This window comes from Hypanus sabinus, chromosome 11 (assembly GCF_030144855.1).
Source record: "Hypanus sabinus isolate sHypSab1 chromosome 11, sHypSab1.hap1, whole genome shotgun sequence".
Classification (NCBI taxonomy): Eukaryota; Metazoa; Chordata; class Chondrichthyes; order Myliobatiformes; family Dasyatidae; genus Hypanus; species Hypanus sabinus.
This window is the reverse complement of record NC_082716.1, coordinates 68,651,753-68,674,399: the sequence shown is the minus strand read 5'-3', so window position 1 is coordinate 68,674,399 and position 22,647 is coordinate 68,651,753. Positions and strand designations below refer to the sequence as shown.

Here is a 22,647-nt window from a genome sequence, read left to right as displayed (position 1 = left end):
GTGGGGGGGGGGGGGTGGAGAAGGAGTACAAGTTTGCAGGTGATTGGTTAAACCAGATGAGGGAGTAGGTGGGTGGGGAAGGGGGATGAAATAAGAAGCTGGGAGGCGATAGGTAGAAAAGGTAACGTAAGAATCCGGTAGGAGAAGATAATGGACCATGGAAGAAAGAGGGCACCTGAGGAAGGAGATGGGAAGGTGAGAAGTAGAGAAGGGGTGAGAGGGGAACCAGAATGAGGAGTGAAAGAAGAGAGAAGGAGAAGAGGAGAGAAATTACCAGGTTAGAGAAATTGATGTTCATGTTGTTAGGTTGATGGCAACCCCGACAGATTATGAGGAGTTGCTCCTCTACTCTGAGTACGGCCTCATTGTAGCAGTAGAAGAGGCCAACATGTCAGAAGGGAAATGGGAAGCTTTTTAGTGTAATTCTTAATAAAGCCTAAGATATATTTATCAAAATTAAGACATGTGGAGAAATTCCTTATGTAAATAGAGTGGGGATTACCCATCATAATTTATTTTTAAAAATTAAGTTTTACATTGTCATAACCAACCATTTTGAAAGATCTGTTTTGTAACAATTCCCTCCTGGTTTGTGTTTCTGTACGTTGCAGTCCCGTGCGCACCTGACAACATTTCCATTAACCTGGACTGTGACACCAAAAGTACGTCAGTGACCTGGGCAAAGGCTGAGGGTGCCTTGTGGTACATTACAACAGCAGAAGGACAAGATGAACACGTTTCACTGTGTAACACAACAGAGACGAGCTGTGACTTCGTGGATCTGCACTGCAGTCACACATATTCAATAACTGTAAAAGCAATGGATGCTTACTGTCAGAGTATAAATGCTTCAGTGTTTGAAACTAAGACAGGTAACATTGCTAAAGTCTCTGGTTTGTAAAACAAAAAGCTGACACTGCTACAGAAGGAAGAACTACTCCGAGATCTCAGAACTGGAAAAATCACTTTGAGTGTTTCTGCATCTTCAGTGTGAACTCATTCAGTAGAAGTATTGAGTGATCAGAGGGTTTCTGTCCAGTATTTATCATTGGTGTGTAAAACGGAAGGTATTCTCCCTTCTCCTCCACTAAAAGTAGCCTCTCTTGACCCTTGCAATTGCAAGTCTTAATTAAACTCTCTAGCCTATGTTGAATTCATTGGTTGAATTTAATCCAGATGACAACTAGGAATCCTTGTTTCCTTGCTGGCTAAATGGATACAAAGACTTAATGAAATTCTGGAAGAAATTTAAAAAAAACAAAATTAACAATTTAGTGTCAGTGTCAATGATGAGAAAGAGTTAATGTTTCAGGACCTGTTTCAGGACGTGCACCTAAATAACAAAATTGCAGTGAATTCCAATTCCAGAGTATCACAATAGGCTGGATCAGCTAAACCAGCCCTCATTCCGGGACCTCGGGCCTACCTCTTATCCACTCCCACGATACTGATCTTCATGTTAGCTGCTTCTGGGGCCCAGGTCACAGAATTCACAGACTCCCTCTAAGCCTCTCCTGGGATTTGTCTTCTGTCCAGTCACAGATGGAAACTCACCCATTTCTGTATCACACTCAGCAACCAAACCAATCATAATAGTTACTAAAATAAGACAATCTACTAATATTATTTTAAAGCATAAAATGAAGTTATATTGTTTAAGGTATTTCGTCCAGAGGAAGGAATATGCCAACTAATTTTTATAGATTACCACATTTAATCAAAGTAAATGTTTTCAGTCTGAATGCAATGCATATCTTCACTGGGGCCTTAACATGGAATCAAGCAGCATATAAACAGGCCCTTCGGCTCAACTAGTCCATGCTAATCCCAGTTGCCCAAGCTCCTCGCTCCACATACCTATCCAAATTCCCACCTCAGCTACTTCCTCTGGCAGCTCATTCCAATTATTCACTGCCCTCTATGCAAGGAAGTTATCTCTCAGGTCTGTTCTGAGTCTCTCACTAATTATTTTTTTTTGTGCCTTATGGTTTTTGAGTTCATAACCCCGGGGGAAAGGCTAAGACCTTCCACCTTATCCATGGTTTTATAACTTTCTATGAAATCACACCCCCCCCCCCCGACCATTCTCCTGAGCACAAGGGAGTAAATGTCCTGTGTGCCGACCTCTCCCTATAACTCAGGATCTCGAGTCCAGGCAGCATCCTCATAAATCTCTTAGACACTAAGTAGTCATAGTGCATATTGAACCTGGTGGTAGAGATACATCTGGAAGAATTGTGACAAGGAGAAAGCAACTAATCAGAACTATTGGAAAGAGGGAAAGATTCTTAGTTATAATGTGATACAGTGCAGAAACAGGTCCTTCATCCTTTTGATGATCATGCTGACAAAAAAAACATTTACACTAATCTCACACTTAAACCTATTTAATTCTCCCCACAGTCCCATCAACTTCCCCCAGATCCTACCACTCTCCTACACAATGGGGACAATTGGCCTTGCCACACACACACTGTTGGCATATACCGTAGAATGCCATGCTTTTGGAGAAAGCCATGTTGTCACAGGGAAAATGTGCAAATTACTCTATTGGTATTTCAGATTTCATAGCGCAGAAACAGTCCCTTTGGCCCGGCTGGTCCATGCCGACTGAGATGCCCCACTGCCCCATTTAAGTTAGTCCCATTTGCCAACATTTGGCTCATAACTTTCTAAATCCTTCCAATCCATTTGCCTGTCCGATTGTCTTTTTACAACAGCCTCAATCACCTCTTCTAACAACTCAGTCCCACAGGTAGATTTAATTCCCCCTGTTTATATATTCCAGACATACCTCCACTTTTATTTATTTATTTTTACTTTTTGAGATACTGTGTGGAACAAGCCCTTCTGGCTCTTCAAGTCGTGCTGCCCAGCAACCCCCAATTTAACCATAGCTAATCACAGGATAATTTACAATGACCAGTTTACCTACCAACCAGTGTGTCTTTGACAGCTCATTCAAGATCTCCTCACGTGCACCTTGTAACATTTCTTTGTTCTCTCTGTCCCTTCCTATTCCTTTTGCAATTTAAAACTTATTCCCCAGTTCTGATGCAACATCATCAACCTGAAACTAGCAATTGCTGTTTCAGTTCACTGCTCTGAGGCTGTTTACTGAATGCATGAGAACAATGGAAATTTCAAGAGCAAGACTGCAGAGGATACGAGCTTGAAACTTGATCCTGGCTTCAAATAAGACCAAAGTGTACTGTTTTAAGATTAAGCGGTGAACTGTTTTTAAAGATGATTAGAAGATTTGTCTGTGGAGACAGAAACTAATTCCAATGGCAGAGGAGTTCTGAACAAAGGGGTAATCAGTTTAAAATTACAAGAAGATCCTTCAGGGATGGGATCAGCAATTATAACTTAACATAATTAAAAACGGCAATCCGGACTTCGCTGCCTGACTGACGATGCTAGATTAATAAGCATTTTCAAATTTTGACAGCTGTTGTTACATGAGGATATTCAGGGAATTGAAAACAAGGTGCTCGCGAATAATTCAGCCTTGATCTAATTAAACAGCACGAATGGCCTAGTCTAGTGTTGCCCCAATGTCTGACATCTGCCTTTGTGGTACTCACTCATTTCAGTAATTCATGTGTTTCTTTCTCTCCAAGCCCCTTGTCCCCCTCAGAACGTACAAGCTGATTGTGCTGGTGTCACTGCCTTTGTATCATGGGAGCCGAGTAACCTCACATTGTGGTATACCGCTACGGCAGAGGGGAGCGATGGACACATAGCCACCTGTACCACATCCGAAACAAACTGTCTCATCCCAGATCTTCACTGCAGCCAAACATACAACATCACTGTCCTCGCATTCGGTGAAACCTGCAGCAGCCTTCGGAGCTCCCACTACGGAATTCATACAGGTAAAGAAGAAATAAAGCTTTATATAGCACCTCTCATCTCCCTGTGATGTTCTGACAGAGCTTGCAATGAAGAGATTATTTTTGAAGTGTTTGCACTGTAGAAGTCAGGGAAAGGTGAGCAGTCAAGCTATGCACATCGATTTCTGAAGAAATGTCATTAAACTGAACTATCTGGTTAAAAGAGGCAGTTCCCTGGTGACGCAGTAGTGCATTCTGCTCCAAAAGTGTTCTTCAGTTTCATTAACTGGAACAGACGTCGCTGAACTGCTATTATGTCCCTGGTTATCTTTACTCAATCGAACAATAATCATTGTAAATTATTCCAACATTGTTTTAAATTGCCCTCCTGCTAAATTTACATTGGGTAGTTAAAGTTAAAACTGCATGGCAATGCTGAAATATACAGAGATGGTACACAGCAACTCACTGTTAGTTATAACCAGGCATTGGAGTGGCCAATTGTCCATCATTCTGATGTGCCTACTTTTTCAAGCAATCGGTTTTAAACTAAACTGCCACAGAAACACTGGCTGTCAACTTAGTCTCTCCAGTCTGTCTCTCAGTTTCCTTTCCTCGGTGTGACAACAGGTTGCTATGGAAATGCGGTCCCAAGCTCCGATGATTTCATTTCCAATCATCACATGGTGTTCAACTTTCACTCATGTCTATAAATTCCAAAATTCTTTATGGATTTTGGAATCAGAATCCTTCTAATTATTCCAGTCAACATTGATGACTAAGTTTTCAAACTTGGTGCCAACCACACTGACCCAAAGTGTTGGCCTGACGAAGGGTCTCAGCCCAAAATATCAACTGTTAATTCATTTCCATAGATGCTGCCTGACCTGCTGAGTTCCTCCAGCATTTTGTGTTTGTTGCGCTGGATTTTCAGCATCTGCAGACTTTCTCAACCCTCTCTGTTGACCTGGAATTCCTTTGATTCTAATATGGTTGGGCTAAGTGGACAAATGTAGAACAAATTTGAAAATATTTGACTTCAGTGATTTGCTAGCAGGTAGTGGATTTTAATTTTTGTATTTCCTTTTCCACAGCACCATGTGCCCCAGATGAAATCATTGCCAATGTGGATTGTAACTCCAATAGAGTGGTGGTGTCCTGGGGAACGACTGGTGGAGCAACCTCATTCGGTGTGACTGCTGAGGGCAGTGATGGTCATATACACTCACACAACACCACAGAGACACGCCATGAAATGCTGGATTTACACTGCGGACAGTCCTATAACATAACCATAACGACACTGAGTTACGGCCGGCATGGCATTTCGAGTACTTCCGTCCAAATACAAACTGGTAAATAACATTCAGCAAGGAAATTATTTCCATGTGTATTCATTTTGTGTTTCTGCAGGATAGCAGGAATTGATATTCACTTGTATTTTCTAAATAGCACCCTGTATTCCTGAGAATCTAACGGCTGAGCTCAATTGTGACTTGAACACAATATCCTTCTGGTGGGATGAGACTGCTGGAGCAAAGTTATACACTGTGACTGTTCGAGATAGTCAAAGAGTTACGGCTTTATTCAACACGAGTGATACAAGGGCTCAAATCCAGGACCTGCAGTGTGGTGAATATTATACAATCTCAGTTCTAGCAACAGATGACATCTGCAGGAGGCCCCAGACTGCAGTGGTGAACGTACATTCAGGTATTGCTCGATTGCTCATTTCCTGAAAGCTTTTTGTGACAGATCAGCAAATGAAGTCTTGCAATCCACTGGCAATTTATCATTGTGTATATATCTCACTTTTTAAACATTATCCTCATGTTAAACATTTTTCAAAATGTCATTTCTACCTCAACTCGAGATTTTTCCAGTGGTGTAATGGGAATAATGTTTGCTGCTGTGTGTGAGTTCTGATTAATGGATCTTTTCCCAATGTTATTTGTACGGGATTGCAGCATTTTCACAAGTCCTAGGTGAATGTATTTCTAAATCAACCACTGTTCATCCTCACCATGCAAATAATCAAAGCTATTGGTAAGGACCATCCATAGAATGATAAACATTGTTTTAGCTGCAGCCAGAAATTAGGAATTCTGACCATGTACTTAATGAAATGAATATTGAATTCATCATCATCCCCACTTGCATCAGTGCCTTTATGTAATGGAACTTCTTCATCCTTCGGTATCATTCCACTAAATCTCCATGTACTTTACATGCTTCGTAAAGTGTAATGTGCAGAATTGAACAGAGTATACCAGTAATGGGCAGTAACCAGCAATTTAGAAAGATTTGGAATTTTTCCCTTGCTTTTTTACCACCTGGAGGAGAACTCTTCTGCAGTCATACTCTGCATGCACGTGAGAAAACTGGCTTGTCACTATTACTCACAGGTTTGTTAAGTCAAAATTATTTATGTTTACTGGGAATAAGTGAGCTAGCACTAAGATCAACACACCGAGTCATAATCTTCCCTAACCAGTCTCACATGCACTAAATCTATTGGGCTGTTCTTAACCTGAGTCACTGGGCGGGGGAACTACAGCATAGGAAGTATATTGGATTTATATTCCATGGTTTTAATTGAATCGTGAATGCAAAGATTGCAACCTATGGTACACACTGAAATTAATATGTAACTCACCCAGGATGCCAGAACTAACAGTGCAGGAATGGCTGTTCAGATCCCATGTTGGGATATCTAATCTGTAATACTGAAACCCAAATTCCAGAGCTAATTCTGCTATATACCCAACAATGTGAAACATTAAAATACAAATGAAGTATGCTTTAAATTTTTAAGAAGTTAGGCAGTAACTGTTGAAAGATCTGACTATTAAATCTCTTTCTCTTTCCACGAGCAATACCTAGCTGGCTGAATATTTCCACTACTTTGTTTATTTTTTTCTTTCACATACCCAACATCTGCAACTTTTTTTATTGTGAGTTAATTTGGCTTTTTGCCTGTTCACAAAGTGCAAAACAAATCCGAACTGGCTAATTATGACCAATGCTCCGAGGTTGATCAGTAAAGTGATGGAACATCTTGTCAACAGTGGTACTTATCCACTAGTAATCTGACGTCTGCTTTGGGAATTGGTCAGGATCGATTGGCTCAACACCTCACTGCAGCATTAGCTGAATTCTAAAAGGTTGTCATTAAAGCAGCAGTTTTTGTCAAGTCTGGTGTCAAAGAGTCATAGAAAAATTGAAGTCAGTAGGCATCAAGGGTAATGTTTTAGTTGTACTTTGTAGAAAGGAAGGCAATTATGGTTGCAGGATGTCAGTCAGCTCATCCCAGACCATTACTACAGGAGTTCCTCAAAACGGTGTCCTCAGCCCAGCCATCAATTGCTTTCCTTTCTTAAGGTCAGAAGTAGGAATGCTTAGCTTCATTTTCAACTCCTCAGGAAATAAATCAGCCCTTGCCAGCATATTGTAAGAGCTAGACAATATTCAAAATAAGTGGCAAATAATTTTCATGCCGCTGAAGTGCCAGCATTGACTGTCTACAACAAGAGGACCTCATTACCTCCCTTTGATGTTCAGTGCCAGGCATTGACTGTTTACAACAAAAGGACCTCATTACCTCCCTTTGATGTTCAGTGCCAGGCATTGACCATCTGTAACAAGAGGACCTCATTACCTCCCTTTGATGTTCAGTGCCAGGCATTGACTGTCTACAACAAGAGGACCTCATTACCTCCCTTTGATGTTCAGTGCCAGGCATTGACTGTCTACAACGAGAGGACCTCATTACCTCCCTTTGATGTTCAGTGCCAGGCATTGACTGTCTACAACAAGAGGACCTCATTACCTCCCTTTGATGTTCAGTGCCAGGCATTGACTGTCTACAACAAGAGGACCTCATTACCTCCCTTTGATGTTCAGTGCCAGGCATTGACCATCTGCAACAAGAGGACCTCATTACCTCCCTTTGATGTTCAGTGCCAGGCATTGACCGTCTACAACAAGAGGTCCTCATTGCCTCCCTTTGATGTTCAGTGCCAGGCATTGACCATCTGCAACAAGAGGACCTCATTACCTCCCTTTGATGTTCAGTGCCAGGCATTGACCTCTGCAACGAGGACCTCATTACCTCCCTTTGATGTTCAGTGCCAGGCATTGACTGTCTACAACAAGAGGACCTCATTACCTCCCTTTGATGTTCAATGTCACCACCATTACATTGTATCCTGCATGCATCAACACCCTGGGGTCACCGTTCATGGGAAATTCAAATAAATGAGTCACGTGAACACAAGAGCAGGTCAGAGTGCTCGCCACTTGACATCACAAAGCCTGTTGACCATCCACAAGGTGCAAGTCAAGCATATGATGGAAAGTTACCCGCTTTCTCAGACGAGTCCACCACCAGCAGCACTCAAGTAGTTCAAAACTATCTATCTATATACTACTAAAACTCTCATGCTCTGTCTGTTTGCAACCTCCAATTAGCCCAAATGGTGCATTACAGCGGCACTTTTCTTGACTAAATAAACTTAAAATGTCCTAACTTACAGAATGCAGGCACAGGGTTATATATTCGTCCACGATGTGACACCACACCACGACCACGCGCACGGTCAGCCTCAGCAGCGCTCACGATGCTCACAGCAGCAACACCAACCACAGCAAAAGGGCAGGGCTATCACATCCATTTGGGACAGCACCAACCACATCATCAGAAATCAGCATCCTGGAGGCTTTAGTGTTACTGCTTCATATCTTCTATCTAACATTAGGGTAAAAAAATGGACAGCCTAATTATGCCGCGTGGAAAGAGATGGGGGACATTATGGTCAAGAGATGATGCCAAACGTCATTGGGAAGCGGCAAGGAGAGGGAGAGAACAAGAATCAGATGAGGCCAGGGCTGCACAACTCCAGGGTCAAAGAGTCAGGAGAAAAAAGATGAGAGAAGAAGAGACAGAGGAGGAGTGGCACGCATGTCTCCAGAATGACAACAACAGACACAGAAGGAGGAGAGAGGAAGAGACAGAGGAGAAAAGGAAAGATCAACTCGAGTATATGCGGTAAAGAGTAATTACTGTATTGCAAGAGTTGCTGAAGATGAGAATGGCTGCTTTCGACGACAATACCTCAACAGAGAAAGAGCAAGGAAAAATGCACGACTCACACGCCGTAACGTTTCTGCTGATCCCCTCACTGTCCTGCCTTCCTATTTACTGGAAAAACCGCAAATTTCTGCTGTATGAAGAGAAAGGTAAGGATAGGCAATTTGCAACCTCTTCTTAATGAACTCTTCAATTTATACAGCAGTGATGAACCTATTGCAAATGAGTTCAGGAAGAACATCAGACAATACAATCGCCTCTTCCAAACAACATCTTTTAGTGCCAAAGAAGTCCTTCCAACTAGGAATGGATGGAATCCTTCTGTGATTATTCAAGGCCAAATCCATCATTACATCGGACATTTAATGCCAGACCACAACCAGCAAGCCCGATTCCTTCAAACTTACTTCATGGATCCTCAAGGCAGCATAGAATCGAGAATGAGGATACTTCAGACTGATGGAATTCAAAGTGAGATTGTTGAATTATTGGAAAATCTACTATGACAACAAAACCCAGACATTGCGTCCCTTCGACTTGCAAAAGAACAAATTCGAGGCATGCCAGAGGCGTCCATTGTCATTGACTGCACGACAATCTCATCATAGCAAAGATAAACATTGCTGCGTTCAAGAATGACATTGTCATGATCCCAAGAATTACTCTCAATTTATCAGAAGGGGAAGATGTCCCTCTTCAGCGGAGCCAGTTCCCGATACAGTCATGCTTTGCTATGACTATACATAAGGCGCAAGGCCAAACCATGGAGAATGTGTTGATTTATCTGGAAAAACCAGTATTCCAGCATGGTCAGCTGTATTTGGCTTTAAACCAGGGAAAAAGAAATGAGAACGTTAGAGTATCAACCAGAAATGTTGTCGTCAAAAGTGTCCTTCGTTAAACGAGGAGGAGCTATGTTTGTCTTGCTATGCGTCTTTCTTATTTAATAAACTGTGGTGAACTATGTGCCTGTCGGGACACGCCCCTGCTGACTGCTCCTGTGGCTTCTCCCACAGGCCCCTGTATAAAGGAGATCTGCGGCCTGACGCTTGGCCTCAGTCTCCAAGACATTGTATGATAGACACTCACTCCTGGTTCCTTCTTCCAGTCAATAAAAGCCGATATCTCGCCTTACGTCTCAGTGTGAGTTATTGATGGTGCATCATAAACTGAGTTTTTCTTCTTTAATTTCCAAAGCACATCACATCAGACTGCACTACCTTTCTCTCAAAGGGTGCCCCAAAGGGTCACCCGGTTGTCTAGTCTTGAATAAAATCAAAAATCTGCAACCGGTGGAAATCCAAAATACTGGAAATTCTCATCAATCAGGCAAATAGCATTTCAGATTGTTGGCCTTTCATAGGAGCTAGGGAAGTTGAAAAGATGTTTCAGTTTACATGGCCAGGGAAATCAAAACTCAACACTTAACTCAAAAATTTGAGATAACCAGCTTTTTAAATCTATATCTGAAAATCCTGGTTCTGATAAAAGGTCATCCATTGGTATTGTTAGCTATTCCTTCTCTAAGGTTCTGCTTGATTTGCTTAATACTTCCCATATTTCTCCTGGTCTTGTTTTGCAGCAACTGCAGGAAAGTTGCAGCTTTGATTTTTCCCTCTCTCCAGGCCCTCATTCTTTTTTCTCTATTTATGTCTCCTCTTGATATATTAGCTCTGATCAACAAGCCATAGTCACCCTCTTTCAGCTAGTAACTATAGTATTGGTGTTATTCAGTCTTCCTTGACCTTCAGTCTAACCACAAACATCTACTTTGTTCTCTTCAGCCCCTCAGTTTTCTGTGGCTTATAACATCTCCAACTTTTCCAAATTCTGAAGTATCATCAATCCGAAACATTAACCCTGTTTCCCTCTCCACAGATGCTGAGTGCTTCCAGTAATTTCTGTTCTTATACCTTCCAGGACAAAGCAACCTACCTGACTGGCATCCAATTTACCACCTTAAACATCCATTTCCTTCACCACCAATATACCGTGGCTACAATATGTACTTTCCACAAAATGCATTGCAGTGACTTGCCAAAACTATTCTAATGTCACCTCCCAAATCCGTAACCTCTACCACCAAGAAGTACAAATGCAACATGCACACAGAAAGTCGCAATCTAAAGCTTCCCCTCTGAGTCACAAATCTCAGTTTTGAAATATATTACTATTCTTTTATCACTACTCAGAATAAATTCTGGAAATGCCTCTCCAAGGGCTTTATGAAAGTATTTAATCAGAACTGCAGTAGCAGTTCAAGAAGGCAGCACACCACTACCTTCTCAAGGCAATTAGGGATGAGAAATAAATATTGGCCTTTCCCACTATGTCCAATCCCTGGAAAAATAATAAATAAATGAGAAAAGTTAAGCTTCAAAGATTTTTGTTTCTAAACAGCAAGTTTATTGGTGTCCCTGCTTTGATATTGTACCATTTATTTTATGTTCTTCCTCATCTTTCCTTAAAAAAAGGATTACGTGATACTGCTAGTATCTTCATTCATCTCATAATTCTATGTCCTACTTAAATCCTTCCCCATTATTCTGTTAACTATATACTATGTTTAGAATCTTTGGCAGACTTATCTAAGATGTTAATATATAAAATTAATTAATTAATGAAGTCCTAACTCTATAGGTGTACCACTACATACTTGTCTGTAGTATGATAACCAACAATTTACCATTACCTCTGATTACTGTCTGTTAATCATTTGATAACCATGCTGCCCCTGCCCTTCAGTTCATGGATTCCATTTCTGCTAGCAATTGTATCATCTGCGATGAATTCAAACATCATATTCACAAATTCAGACAGAGAATCTCATCAACTCTGATACTTTAAATTGCTAACCATTTCCATGATTTAGAACAATAAACTCTAATAAAGTTATTACTAACTTAGTAAGTTTGTCAATCAGTTTATTTGAATCCACAATGCTTGATCCATTGCCTGACATCCACTTTAACTTTCAATATTATTTTCAGTCCCTTGTGACCCACAGAATGTCAAAGTACAACTGGATTGTAACCTCAATACAGCTCTTGTATTGTGGGACTATAGTGAAGGAGCACTGTGGTACACTGCCATTGCAGAAGGAGCTGATGGGGGCAACATTTCATGCAGCACATCAGAAACATCATGTAGAACACCCATGCTGCGCTGCGGCCAGTTATATTCTGTGTACGTTGTAGCATCGGACAGGACCTGCAACCATTCTCTGAGTTCAGCAGTTGAAATACAGACAGGTAATCCATTGATTATTGACTATAATCCAAAAAATACAGTTCCATTATTTTAATTCAGTAGTATACTAGAGCAGTGTATTGGCATAATATTAAGCAAAAATTATCAGTTGTACCTAAGTCTTGCTAGTCAGCCACATAAGATCAAATTGCTGTTTAGATTTTGCATGTTATGTTACCAAGAGTGCTCTAACACCATTTTGTCTAACTTCCAGGTTGTATGTGGTGACTTGTTTATAGTCTGATAATAAATTTTACTTTGAACGTTTCAACTTTTTTTCTGTAAATGCCTAATTAAATAACCTGCGACAATATCTGTGCTCTAATCCTCCACCTAATGACTGTAAATATTATCAAGCATGCCTTGGAATTAATAAATCCATGCAGGATTCAATGATTTAATCCCAATAATGGTAGATTATCAATTATTTTAGATTCCCATTTCAGATATTGATTGAATTCTTCAAGTACTGATCAAGTTAGCCTCTCAAGGTATTACATAGTAGTGAAACCCATCAAGGCAACTTCCAGATATGTGACTGTCACACAGTCGCCAGATCGAATCATTTAGTTGTTGATGTTTTTACTGTCCCATACAATGCTTTCCCATGTTCACAGAAAGAATTATTAATGGTCTTATTTAGAAATTTCCATTTTTTTAAGTTATTGATGTATATATGTTAATTTAAGTAAATGTATGACTATTCCTTTTTCCATTTTGTTATTTTTTAATTATTTCTTAAGCTCCCTGTAGTCCCCAGAATGTAAGTGCTCACTTGGACTGTGGAAACCACACAACATCAGTTTGGTGGGAGGAGAGCGAGGGTGCAGTGTACTACACTGCTATGGCAGAAGGAGTGGAAGGAGAGGACTACTCGTGCAATACAACAGGAACAAACTGTGAGATTGTAGGCCTCCCATGTGGCCAGATGTTTAATATAACAGTGTTAGCGATGGACGAGAATTGCACCAGTTTACCAAGTCCAGCCTTTGAAATTCAAACAGGTAAGGATTCTTTCCTTTTCAATAAACATCAACAGAATGAGCACCAAAAATGAATTTCAAAAATTGCATAACATGATAGAACAGTAGATCAACATCCAACACCAAACAGTTAGTAAAATAATAATTATCATAGGTAATCATTGCAACAAACTCAAATGGGTAGCAGATAATCCTGGCAGAGGAGGCCTCTTGCTCATGCTTTAACTGTGCATTGGGAATGCTGTCTTATCTGGTAATCATGTAACATTAGTAAGGGTTCAACACTCTCACTTTATATAGACCTTGCTTTCTGAATTGTTTCAGAGCTTGCTGAGATTATGAAAATATTTAACTTGGCAAGGAGACAAGAATATCTTTTTCATATACAATCCACCTTGGTTAGGTGAAATATAGTGTAGGGAAATGAATGGGCATGCACTTAGATAGAAGGAATACAAACATACACTATTTTCAAAATGGGGAGAAAATTCAGAAATCAGAGGTGCAAAGGGACTTGGGAGTCTTCATGCAGGATACCCTAAAGATTAATTTGCAAGGTGAGCAGGGGTAAAGAAGACAAATGCAATGTTAGCATTCATTTTGAGAAGACTGGAATATAAAAGCAAGAATGTAATACTAAGGTTTCATAAACCATTGGTTAGAACACAGTTGGAGTACTGTGCACAACTTTAGGCTCCTTAGCTATGAATTGACACTGGAGATGATCCAGAGGAGAGTCACAAGAATGATTCTGGGAATGAAAGGGTATGAGGAGCATTAGATGGCTCTGGACCTGTACTCGTTGGAGCTTAGAAGATAGAGGGGTGGTCTCATTGAAACCTATCGAGTATTCAAAGGCCTGGATAGAGTGAACATGGGATGATGTTTCCTATAGTGGGGAAGCCTAAGACCAGAGGGCATAGCCTCAGAATGGAAGGATAACTCATTTGAACTGAGGTGAGGGTGGTGAGTCTGTGGAATTCATTGCCACAGATGGCTGGGAAGGACAAACCATTGGGTATATTTGAAGTGAAGGTTGGTATGTTCTGTGGTCAGTGCATCAAAGGATACAGGGAGAAGGCAGGAGAATGGGGTTAAGAGAGATAATGAATCAGCCATGCTTGAATGGCGGAGCATATTTGATGGGCTGAATGGCCTAATCCTGCTCCTATGACTTATGATCATATGGTTCTATGGTAATTGACAGAAACAGATAATATTCAGGCAATGTTAAATGTGTGGCATTTACATTATCACAAATGCTCTAATGTATACTCTCTGTTAAGATTCAGTCTTAAATAATATTACAAAAAAAGATTGTTTGCAAATTTGCTCATTGCTGTAGCAGTAGGATTTGCACAAATTAGCTATGATTTCCATACAAAAATTGTAAGATTTGATATTGTGTAACATGTAATCATGTTATATTGTTCACAATAGTTTCTTGTGCATCTTTCTACAGTACCCTGTATCCCACAGAACGCGGTAGCTCACATCAACTGCGAGAACAACACTGTCTCAGTGTTCTGGGATGCCAGCAATGGCTCAGAGTCATACCATGTAACAGCACAAGGGACCAATGGCCACTGGGCCTCCTGCAATACAACAGGCACTGAATGTGAGGTCTCCGACGTGTATTGTGGACTGTATTACTATGTAACTGTACAGGCAGTCCGCATGGGGTGTAACAGCTCACAAAGCTCGGCTCTGGCAGTTAAAACAGGTAATGTGAAGAACTGGAAATCATTTCTAAAATTTACATACATTATTTGCAGTGTTGCCGTTTATGTATCCTTCAGCCTATATTGATAAATTTTCTTCTTGCAGTACCGTGTGTCCCCCAGAATGTTGATGCTTACGTGGACTGTGATTCTGGACATATATCGGTCTCCTGGGAATTTTGTGAAGGCGCATCATCATACATTGCCTCTGCAGACGGAGGCGACATGCAGCAATGCAGTGCCAACGATACGCTGTGTGACATCACTGACCTGTCCTGTGGAGAGACCTACACTGTCACAGTCCTTGCGCACGATGACACCTGTGACTCTGCTGAAAGCCCTTCCATCACAACGAGAACAGGTAACTGCAGCGAAGAGCAATTTCCTGCATTACTAATTTCTCTCTCCTTCACATTAACTTTGGTGCCTTCTCTGTTAGAGCATCCTCCTCTAGAATACATTTATTCTGGAGGACAGCAGTAGGCGTGAAGCTATTATAGCCCGAGGGGTTGCAGTTCTGAGTTAAATTCCAGCGTCCTCTGTAAGAAAGTTGATACGTTCTTCCCTTGAGTATGGGGGTTTCCTCCGGGAGCTCTGGTTTCCTCCCACTGTCCAACGACATGCTACTTAGGTTAATTGGTCATTGACATTTGTCCTGTTATTAGACTAGGGTTAAATAGGTGGGTGGCTGGGGGACATGGCTTGTTGACCCAGAAGGGTCTGTTCCATGCTCCATCTCTAAATAAATAAACATTTGCCTTAATATTTTGGTTCTAAAACCAATTTAGCAGTTACCATGTAAGTGATACTTTATCTGTGGCTTTTGCCTTTCCTAGTTCCGTGCATCCCACAGAACCTCGATGTCCATCTAGACTGTGACACAAATGATGTTTCAGTATTGTGGAGCCACACTAAAGGTGCAGTCTCCTACTCGGCAACAGTGGAAGGAAGTGATGGGCACCCAGTTTCCTGCGAGACGGCCAATACTGAATGTCAGATAACCAACCTACACTGTGGACAGGTGTATAATTTAACTGTGACAGCACTGGATGGTGTGTGTGACACCTCACAAAGCTCTCTATTTGCATTCAGCACTGGTAGGTGTTTTGATCTGATTGCGTGTTTGATAATTAACTGTACAATTTTCATTTCACCTTCCATGTATTCAAACATCACACCACGTTGAGGTAGAAAACTGTTAGGTATGCCCACAAATGAATCATGCTAAATATTAAACGTTTTGAAAATTGTCAACATCAGGCATGGAATGACCATTAATTGAGAAAACTTGCCATGGGGAATATAAGGTCCTTTCTATCAGTAACCTTCAATAATCTATATAGTACACGTGCAGAGAAAAGCTGTAAATGCAATAGTTGGAAGTATGGCAGCTGACTGACATATTAAAATGCAAATAGAGGAAAGCTTCAATTATCTAATATTTAACTATTCTGAAATACAGATAGTTCGGATTTGACACACCAGGTGATACTTGACCTACAGCTTACCAGGGCTAACTTTCCATCCTTCCCCTCTGCTGAACCAAGTTTCTGCGCCCCCTTCCAACTCACCTGGCCCTGGTTCCTGAGCTTATTTTAAACCACAGGGCCACGATATCATTTCGTCCTTCAAGCTCAGTTCAAGTAGAGACCAGTTCCTAAACTGACCAAGACCCCGTTTTCTGCATACCCTTTATTACGTTCACTGGAAAAATTATCATGTCACTGTATAATATCCTCCCAAAAACTGAAATGTGTCAGTGTATTAACAGGAATATAATCCAATAATCCAGAAAATCTGCTGGTTTGGTACCGTCAAAGTCCTGAGAGTGACACTCTTAATGTAATCAGTACTGAAAGTCCTCCAAAACTTATACCATTAGATTGTTTCGAGATATTTTAGTGTTATTTTCAATAAAACCAATAGCCTCCTTAAATGAAACTAAGCTCGAAAGTGTCTTTCCTGTTCTGAATTTTCTGTTTCCCCAGTAATTACTGCTTCAATTAGTTAAGTATTATAGGGGTCTCTTTGTTGACAACAAGTAGAAAAATAAATCCACTATTCTCGCAAACTCAAAAATAATTTTACTGACCACTTATATTAAAAGAAGTGGATTTTAGCCATTCCCACCACGTCAGTTACTTTGTGTTTCTGTAATTTGCAGCACCTTGTGCACCCGAACCCATTTCCACCAGTCTGGACTGTGACACCAGGAGTACATCAGTGACCTGGGCAAAGGCTGAGGGTGCCTTGTGGTACATTACAACAGCAGAAGGACAAGATGGACACGTTTCACGGTGTAACACAACAGAGACGAGCTGTGACTTTGTGGATCTGCACTGTAGTCAGATATATTCAATAACTATAACAGCAATGGACAGTTACTGTCAGAGTGTAAATACCTCTGATTTTGAAACTGAAACAGGTAAAAATTCCTAGAGGCTTATGATGTTTGAAAAACATTTCATTGTCACAGCAAAAAGGTTGTTCTTCAGACTGCAGTCCAGTCACGCTGTTATTTTACGAATTTGTAGGGACTCTTGCTTTCCTCCCAGAGTTGATATTATTCAGCATTGTCAGTAGGTTTCTGCATGTCTTATAGCATTAACCCTTTATATTAGAAGGTTTTCCTTCTTCCACTTTCAGATGTGATCCAAAGCCTTGTGACAAAATAGCTTGTTAGAAAATTAAGACGCTGATGAACTGTATGTACTTGAATGAGAATATACTGTAATTACTTCATCACTATGTGCATCTCTATAGTAAAAGTTTATTTTCTGTTGTGTATATTAATGGAAACAATTGAAACTCTGTACTACTATCATTAAATATTGATTCTTTTCTCTCTCCTCCTGTCCTGAAGCCCCTTGTCCCCCTCAGAATGTACAAGCTGATTGTGCTGGCGTCACTGCCTTTGTATCATGGGAGCCGAGTAACCTCACATTGTGGTACACCGCTACGGCAGAGGGGAGCGATGGACACACAGCCACCTGTACCACATCAGAAACAAACTGTCGCATCCCAGATCTTCACTGCAGCCAAACATACAACGTCTCTGTCCTCGCATTCGGTGAAACCTGCAGCAGCCTCCGGAGCTCCAGTTCTGAAATTCAGACAGGTGATATAGAAAGAGAAAACCTCTCTCAATGCATGAGTCCTTCTCATCTCCTCAGGACTTTTCGCACTCAACAAAATGGGTCCAGTCATGTTCAGACTAGTCAGCTATTATATATTTAATTGTTAATAATCTAACTGCTTTTACTATCTCTGATTGAAATTCAAATTATAGAATGTCATAAGGTCACGCAAATTCAAATTATAGGCTGTCATAAAGTCACCTGCGGCAAGAGTCTGTTTGCAGTGCACAACCTGCTCATCCTCGAGGATTGCCTCTCACTATGGAGAACCAGCTTGGCCTTCAGATCAAATTAGTGCTGGTAGACAACAGGTCATTGGGGACAGTGGTTCTCTTCATTTCTCTCAGAGAGGATACCAGATCAGGTTTTATAACTGAAATGTTTACTAATACTTGTTAATGACCGCAAAATCCATTTATCAATACTCAGTGAAAGCAGACAGAACCTTGGTCAGGCTTGCTCTTGACTTGTTTAACCAATGTGTAAATTGAGATTTCAATCTGTAGAATATAAAGGTAAATTCATCAGAGCAACCTAAGTTCTGTAAAATGTTGGCAACAACCATCTCTCCATCCTCTGGCACGAGCCTGATGAATTTTAATGTTTACATATCATTTTCTATAGCACCTTGTGCTCCAGATGAAATCGTCGCCAATGTGGACTGTAACTTCAACAGAGTGGTAGTTTCATGGGGCCGGACTAATGGAGCAAAAGAGTTCGATGTGACTGCTGAGGGAAGTGATGGACATATACTCACACACAACACCACAGAGACACGCCATGAAATGCTGGATTTACACTGTGGACAGTCCTATAACATAACCGTAACGACACTGAGTTACGGCCGGCATGGCATTTCGAGTACTTCTGTCCAAATACAAACTGGTAATACTATCTAATTAGTAGTATGCACAATGGAAATGGTCAGATTTATTAATTATGATACATTACAGGCCAGAGGAATTGATACAATTTTTTTAAATTTTTGAATAGCACCTTGTATTCCAGAGAGCCCAGCAGCTAAGCTAACCTGCAGTTCAAATACAGTGTCCATCACGTGGAATGACACTGATGGAGCCAAGTTATATACTGTCGCCGTTCAAGATAGACAGAAAGTAATTGCCCTATTCAACACAAGTGATACAAGGGCTCAACTCTCACACTTGCAGTGTGGTGAATATTTCACGATCTCTGTTCTAGCAACAGATGACATCTGCAGCAGTCCTCAGAGTGCAGTAGTGAATGTACTTACAGGTATTGCTCGATTCCATCTGTCGTTTGTTTGGTCCTTCTATATGACTATAGTTCATAGTGCAGATTAGATTAAAGATCACGGCTGTACTTCTTTTAATGCTTTTAAAGATACTTGTCATACGTACATTGAAACGTACAGTGAAACGTGAGGTTTCTGTCAAATCAAATCAGGGAGGATTGTGCTGGTAGCCCACAAGTATCACCATGTGTCCAGCGCCAATGTTCCACACCCACGACTCACTAACCCTAACCATACGTCTTTGGAATGTGGGAGGAAACCAGAGCTCCCAGACGAAACACACATGGTCATGGAGGGAACGTACAAACTCCTCACAGACAGTGGTGCAAATTGAACTCTGATCTTACAGGCTGGCACTGTAAAGCGTTCACATTAACCACTATGCTGCCGTGCCGTTTAGGAATAATAACTCCATTGTAAGAATATATCGTGTTTTTGTTCAGTTTAAAGTGTTTCCACTGATACTTTGATTGATGCTCTAATGATTCTGGATAACAGAGCTAACATTTTCCAAAGCTGTATGAATTAAATGGATACACAATGTATTCTTTATTCTACTAACTACTTTACTGAGCAATTATTATGCTGTGTTCAATAAAAGTAGTGTATTGTACTGTTGTGATAAGTGCTAGGGGCCTTGTTGAATGGCTGGCATTTCTTTCAGTAATTGGCAGGAAGCTCTGGACTCCAGTGCAGTTTGTCTGCAAATGTGAATGTCCTCAATTTCCTAAGAAATGCTGCCAGGAATTTCCTGATTGTGCTCACTAGAATCAGAATCAGATTTAACATTGCAGGCATATGTCGCAAAACTTGTTAACATTGGACCCCTCAGCTATTACAGTGCAGAATCAGTCGAGAATTTGCTTTGAACCTCTGTCACTTGTGACCCTCTGCCTAATGCATATTGCAGCAACCCTTTGAAAACGTTTGATCTAATTCCACTGTGTGTATATCTTTATAATTTCTTCATGCATCTCTTGCTGCAGGCCAAATGCTCCTTGTCTTTATGTATTTCATCTTGTTTTAAACTCATTTCTATTTACAACTCCCTATAAATTCTGATTTTACTCATTTTAGTGTAAGAAGCTGTCCTTTAAAGGAAAATATTTTCCAATTGAAGTAATCAAAAAGTGCTCGAAGAGCCCAATTCTGTTAAAGCAGAGCATGATTACGATAATAAATGAAATTACACTTCAACAAGGAACAACACATTTAGCGGTACTATGACACTAACATAGAATTGAAACAATTTAATATAATAGTAATAAAATACGATTACAATAGTATCAGCCATTATAATGTGAATAGCATATTGTAATATAGCTATAAGAATAGAATACAGATTTTGGAGATGCGTTTTTAGTAGCAATCTGAAGTATATTTCCTTTCTCTGTAGGACCTTGCACTCCTCAAAACACTGATGCTCACATTGACTGCAGTACCCATAGTGCACTGGCGTCATGGGAACAGAAGGGTGGGAGTGATTTCTCTGTTGCAACTGCAAAAACAAGTGATGGACATACACGATCATGCAAGGCACAAGAGGGAGCCTGTGAAATTTTTGACCTGCACTGCGGGCAGTCTTACAACGTAACAATAATGGCTGTTAATCAAATGTGCAATAGCTCAGAAAGTGCAGTAATGACTGTTCAGACAGGTAACCACTTCTACTTGTGTTCTGTTTTAGACAATGTTTGCCCACATAAATTATACTTAAAGTTCATACTTGAAATATTTTCAGTGGTCATGCTTACCAATTTTATATATGGTAAATGATATTTCAATGTTATCAATCATAGGTTGTTACACAATATTATTTATACACTGTGTCATGGGTGGCAAAATCAACATTCTAAGTATCAATAAAGTCTGATGGTGTCACAATATGGGGGTAAGGGTGCTGGGGGAGGACCCAAATGCAGGACACAAACATATTTTGTAGGGTAACTAAATAGAGTTTATTACTAGTTACAAGGAGAGCCATGATGCAAGGATAGGACAGAGAGAAATCAAGGAGAGCAAAGTGGAAGCAGGAATGGGCGTAATGGACAAGGACTCAAGCCCTGGACTAGGCTGGGACTCAGGGTCTGGGCTAGGATTTGGAGTTCGGGGATCAGAGTCAGGACTCAGAACACAGACTTCAGAGCTTGAACTTGAGACTTGAACCATGGAGCTTGGACTTGATACTTGAACCCCAGATTTGGACTTGATACTTGAACCTCGGATTTGGGCTTGATACTTGAACCCTAGAGCTTGGACTTGATACTTGAACCCCGGATTTGGACTTGAGACTTGAACCCCGGATTTGGGCTTGATACTTGAACCCCAGAGCTTGGACTTGATACTTGAACCCCGGATTTGGACTTGAGACTTGAACCCCAGATTTGGACTTGATACTTGAACCATGGAGCCTGGACTTGATACTTGAACCACGGATTTGGGCTTGATACTTGAACCCTGGATTTGGACTTGAGACTTGAACCCCGGATTTGGACGATACTTGAACCCCAGATTTGGGCTTGATACTTGAACCCTGGATTTGGACTTGAGACTTGAACCCCGGATTTGGACTTGATACTTGAACCCCAGATTTGGGCTTGATACTTGAACCCCGGATTTGGACTTGATACTTGAACCCCGGATTTGGGCTTGATACTTGAACCCTGGATTTGGACTTGAGACTTGAACCCCGGATTTGGACTTGATACTTGAACCCCGGATTTGGACGATACTTGAACCCCAGATTTGGACTTGATACTTGAACCCCGGATTTGGACTTGATACTTGAACCCCGGATTTGGACGATACTTGAACCCCGGATTTGGACTTGATACTTGAACCCCAGATTTGGGCTTGATACTTGAACCCTGGATTTGGACTTGAGACTTGAACCCTGGATTTGGACTTGATACTTGAACCCCAGATTTGGGCTTGATACTTGAACCCCAGAGCTTGGACTTGATACTTGAACCCCGGATTTGGACTTGATACTTGAACCCCGGATTTGGACATGATACTTGAACCCCGGATTTGGACTTGATACTTGAACCCCAGAGCCTGGACTTGATTCTTGAACCTCGGAGCCTGGACTTGATACTTGAACCCTGGATTTGGACTTGATACTTGAACCATGGAGCTTGGACGATACTTGAACCCCGGATTTGGACTTGATACTTGAACCCCGGATTTGGACTTGATACTTGAACCATGGAGCTTGGACTTGAGAACTTGAACCCTGGATTTGGACTTGATACTTGAACCCTGGATTTGGACTTGATACTTGAACCATGGAGCTTGGACTTGAGAACTTGAACCCTGGATTTGGACTTGATACTTGAACCCTGGATTTGGACTTGATA

The 22,647-nt window shown here is 40.9% G+C and overlaps 2 protein-coding genes across 2 annotated transcripts in view; both read left to right on the top strand.

Annotated features, from left to right (window-relative positions):
• LOC132401498 (fibronectin type III domain-containing protein 7-like) overlaps positions 1–17,240 on the top strand; it is a 23,612-nt gene extending 6,372 nt beyond the window's left edge. The window contains exons 5-15 of the mRNA XM_059983525.1: positions 612–872; positions 3,624–3,878; positions 4,931–5,191; positions 5,289–5,549; positions 11,916–12,176; positions 12,918–13,178; positions 14,620–14,880; positions 14,985–15,239; positions 15,715–15,975; positions 17,043–17,177; positions 17,224–17,240. Of these exons, the coding sequence (XP_059839508.1) occupies positions 612–872; positions 3,624–3,878; positions 4,931–5,191; positions 5,289–5,549; positions 11,916–12,176; positions 12,918–13,178; positions 14,620–14,880; positions 14,985–15,239; positions 15,715–15,975; positions 17,043–17,177; positions 17,224–17,240 (2,489 nt within the window). The remainder of the gene's footprint in view (positions 1–611; positions 873–3,623; positions 3,879–4,930; positions 5,192–5,288; positions 5,550–11,915; positions 12,177–12,917; positions 13,179–14,619; positions 14,881–14,984; positions 15,240–15,714; positions 15,976–17,042; positions 17,178–17,223) is intronic.
• LOC132401604 (fibronectin type III domain-containing protein 7-like) overlaps positions 17,124–22,647 on the top strand; it is a 22,518-nt gene continuing 16,994 nt past the window's right edge. Inside the window, exons 1-5 of the mRNA XM_059983627.1 lie at positions 17,124–17,303; positions 17,742–17,996; positions 18,640–18,900; positions 19,009–19,269; positions 20,685–20,945. Coding sequence (XP_059839610.1) covers positions 17,252–17,303; positions 17,742–17,996; positions 18,640–18,900; positions 19,009–19,269; positions 20,685–20,945 — 1,090 coding nt within the window. The 5' untranslated portion in view covers positions 17,124–17,251. The remainder of the gene's footprint in view (positions 17,304–17,741; positions 17,997–18,639; positions 18,901–19,008; positions 19,270–20,684; positions 20,946–22,647) is intronic.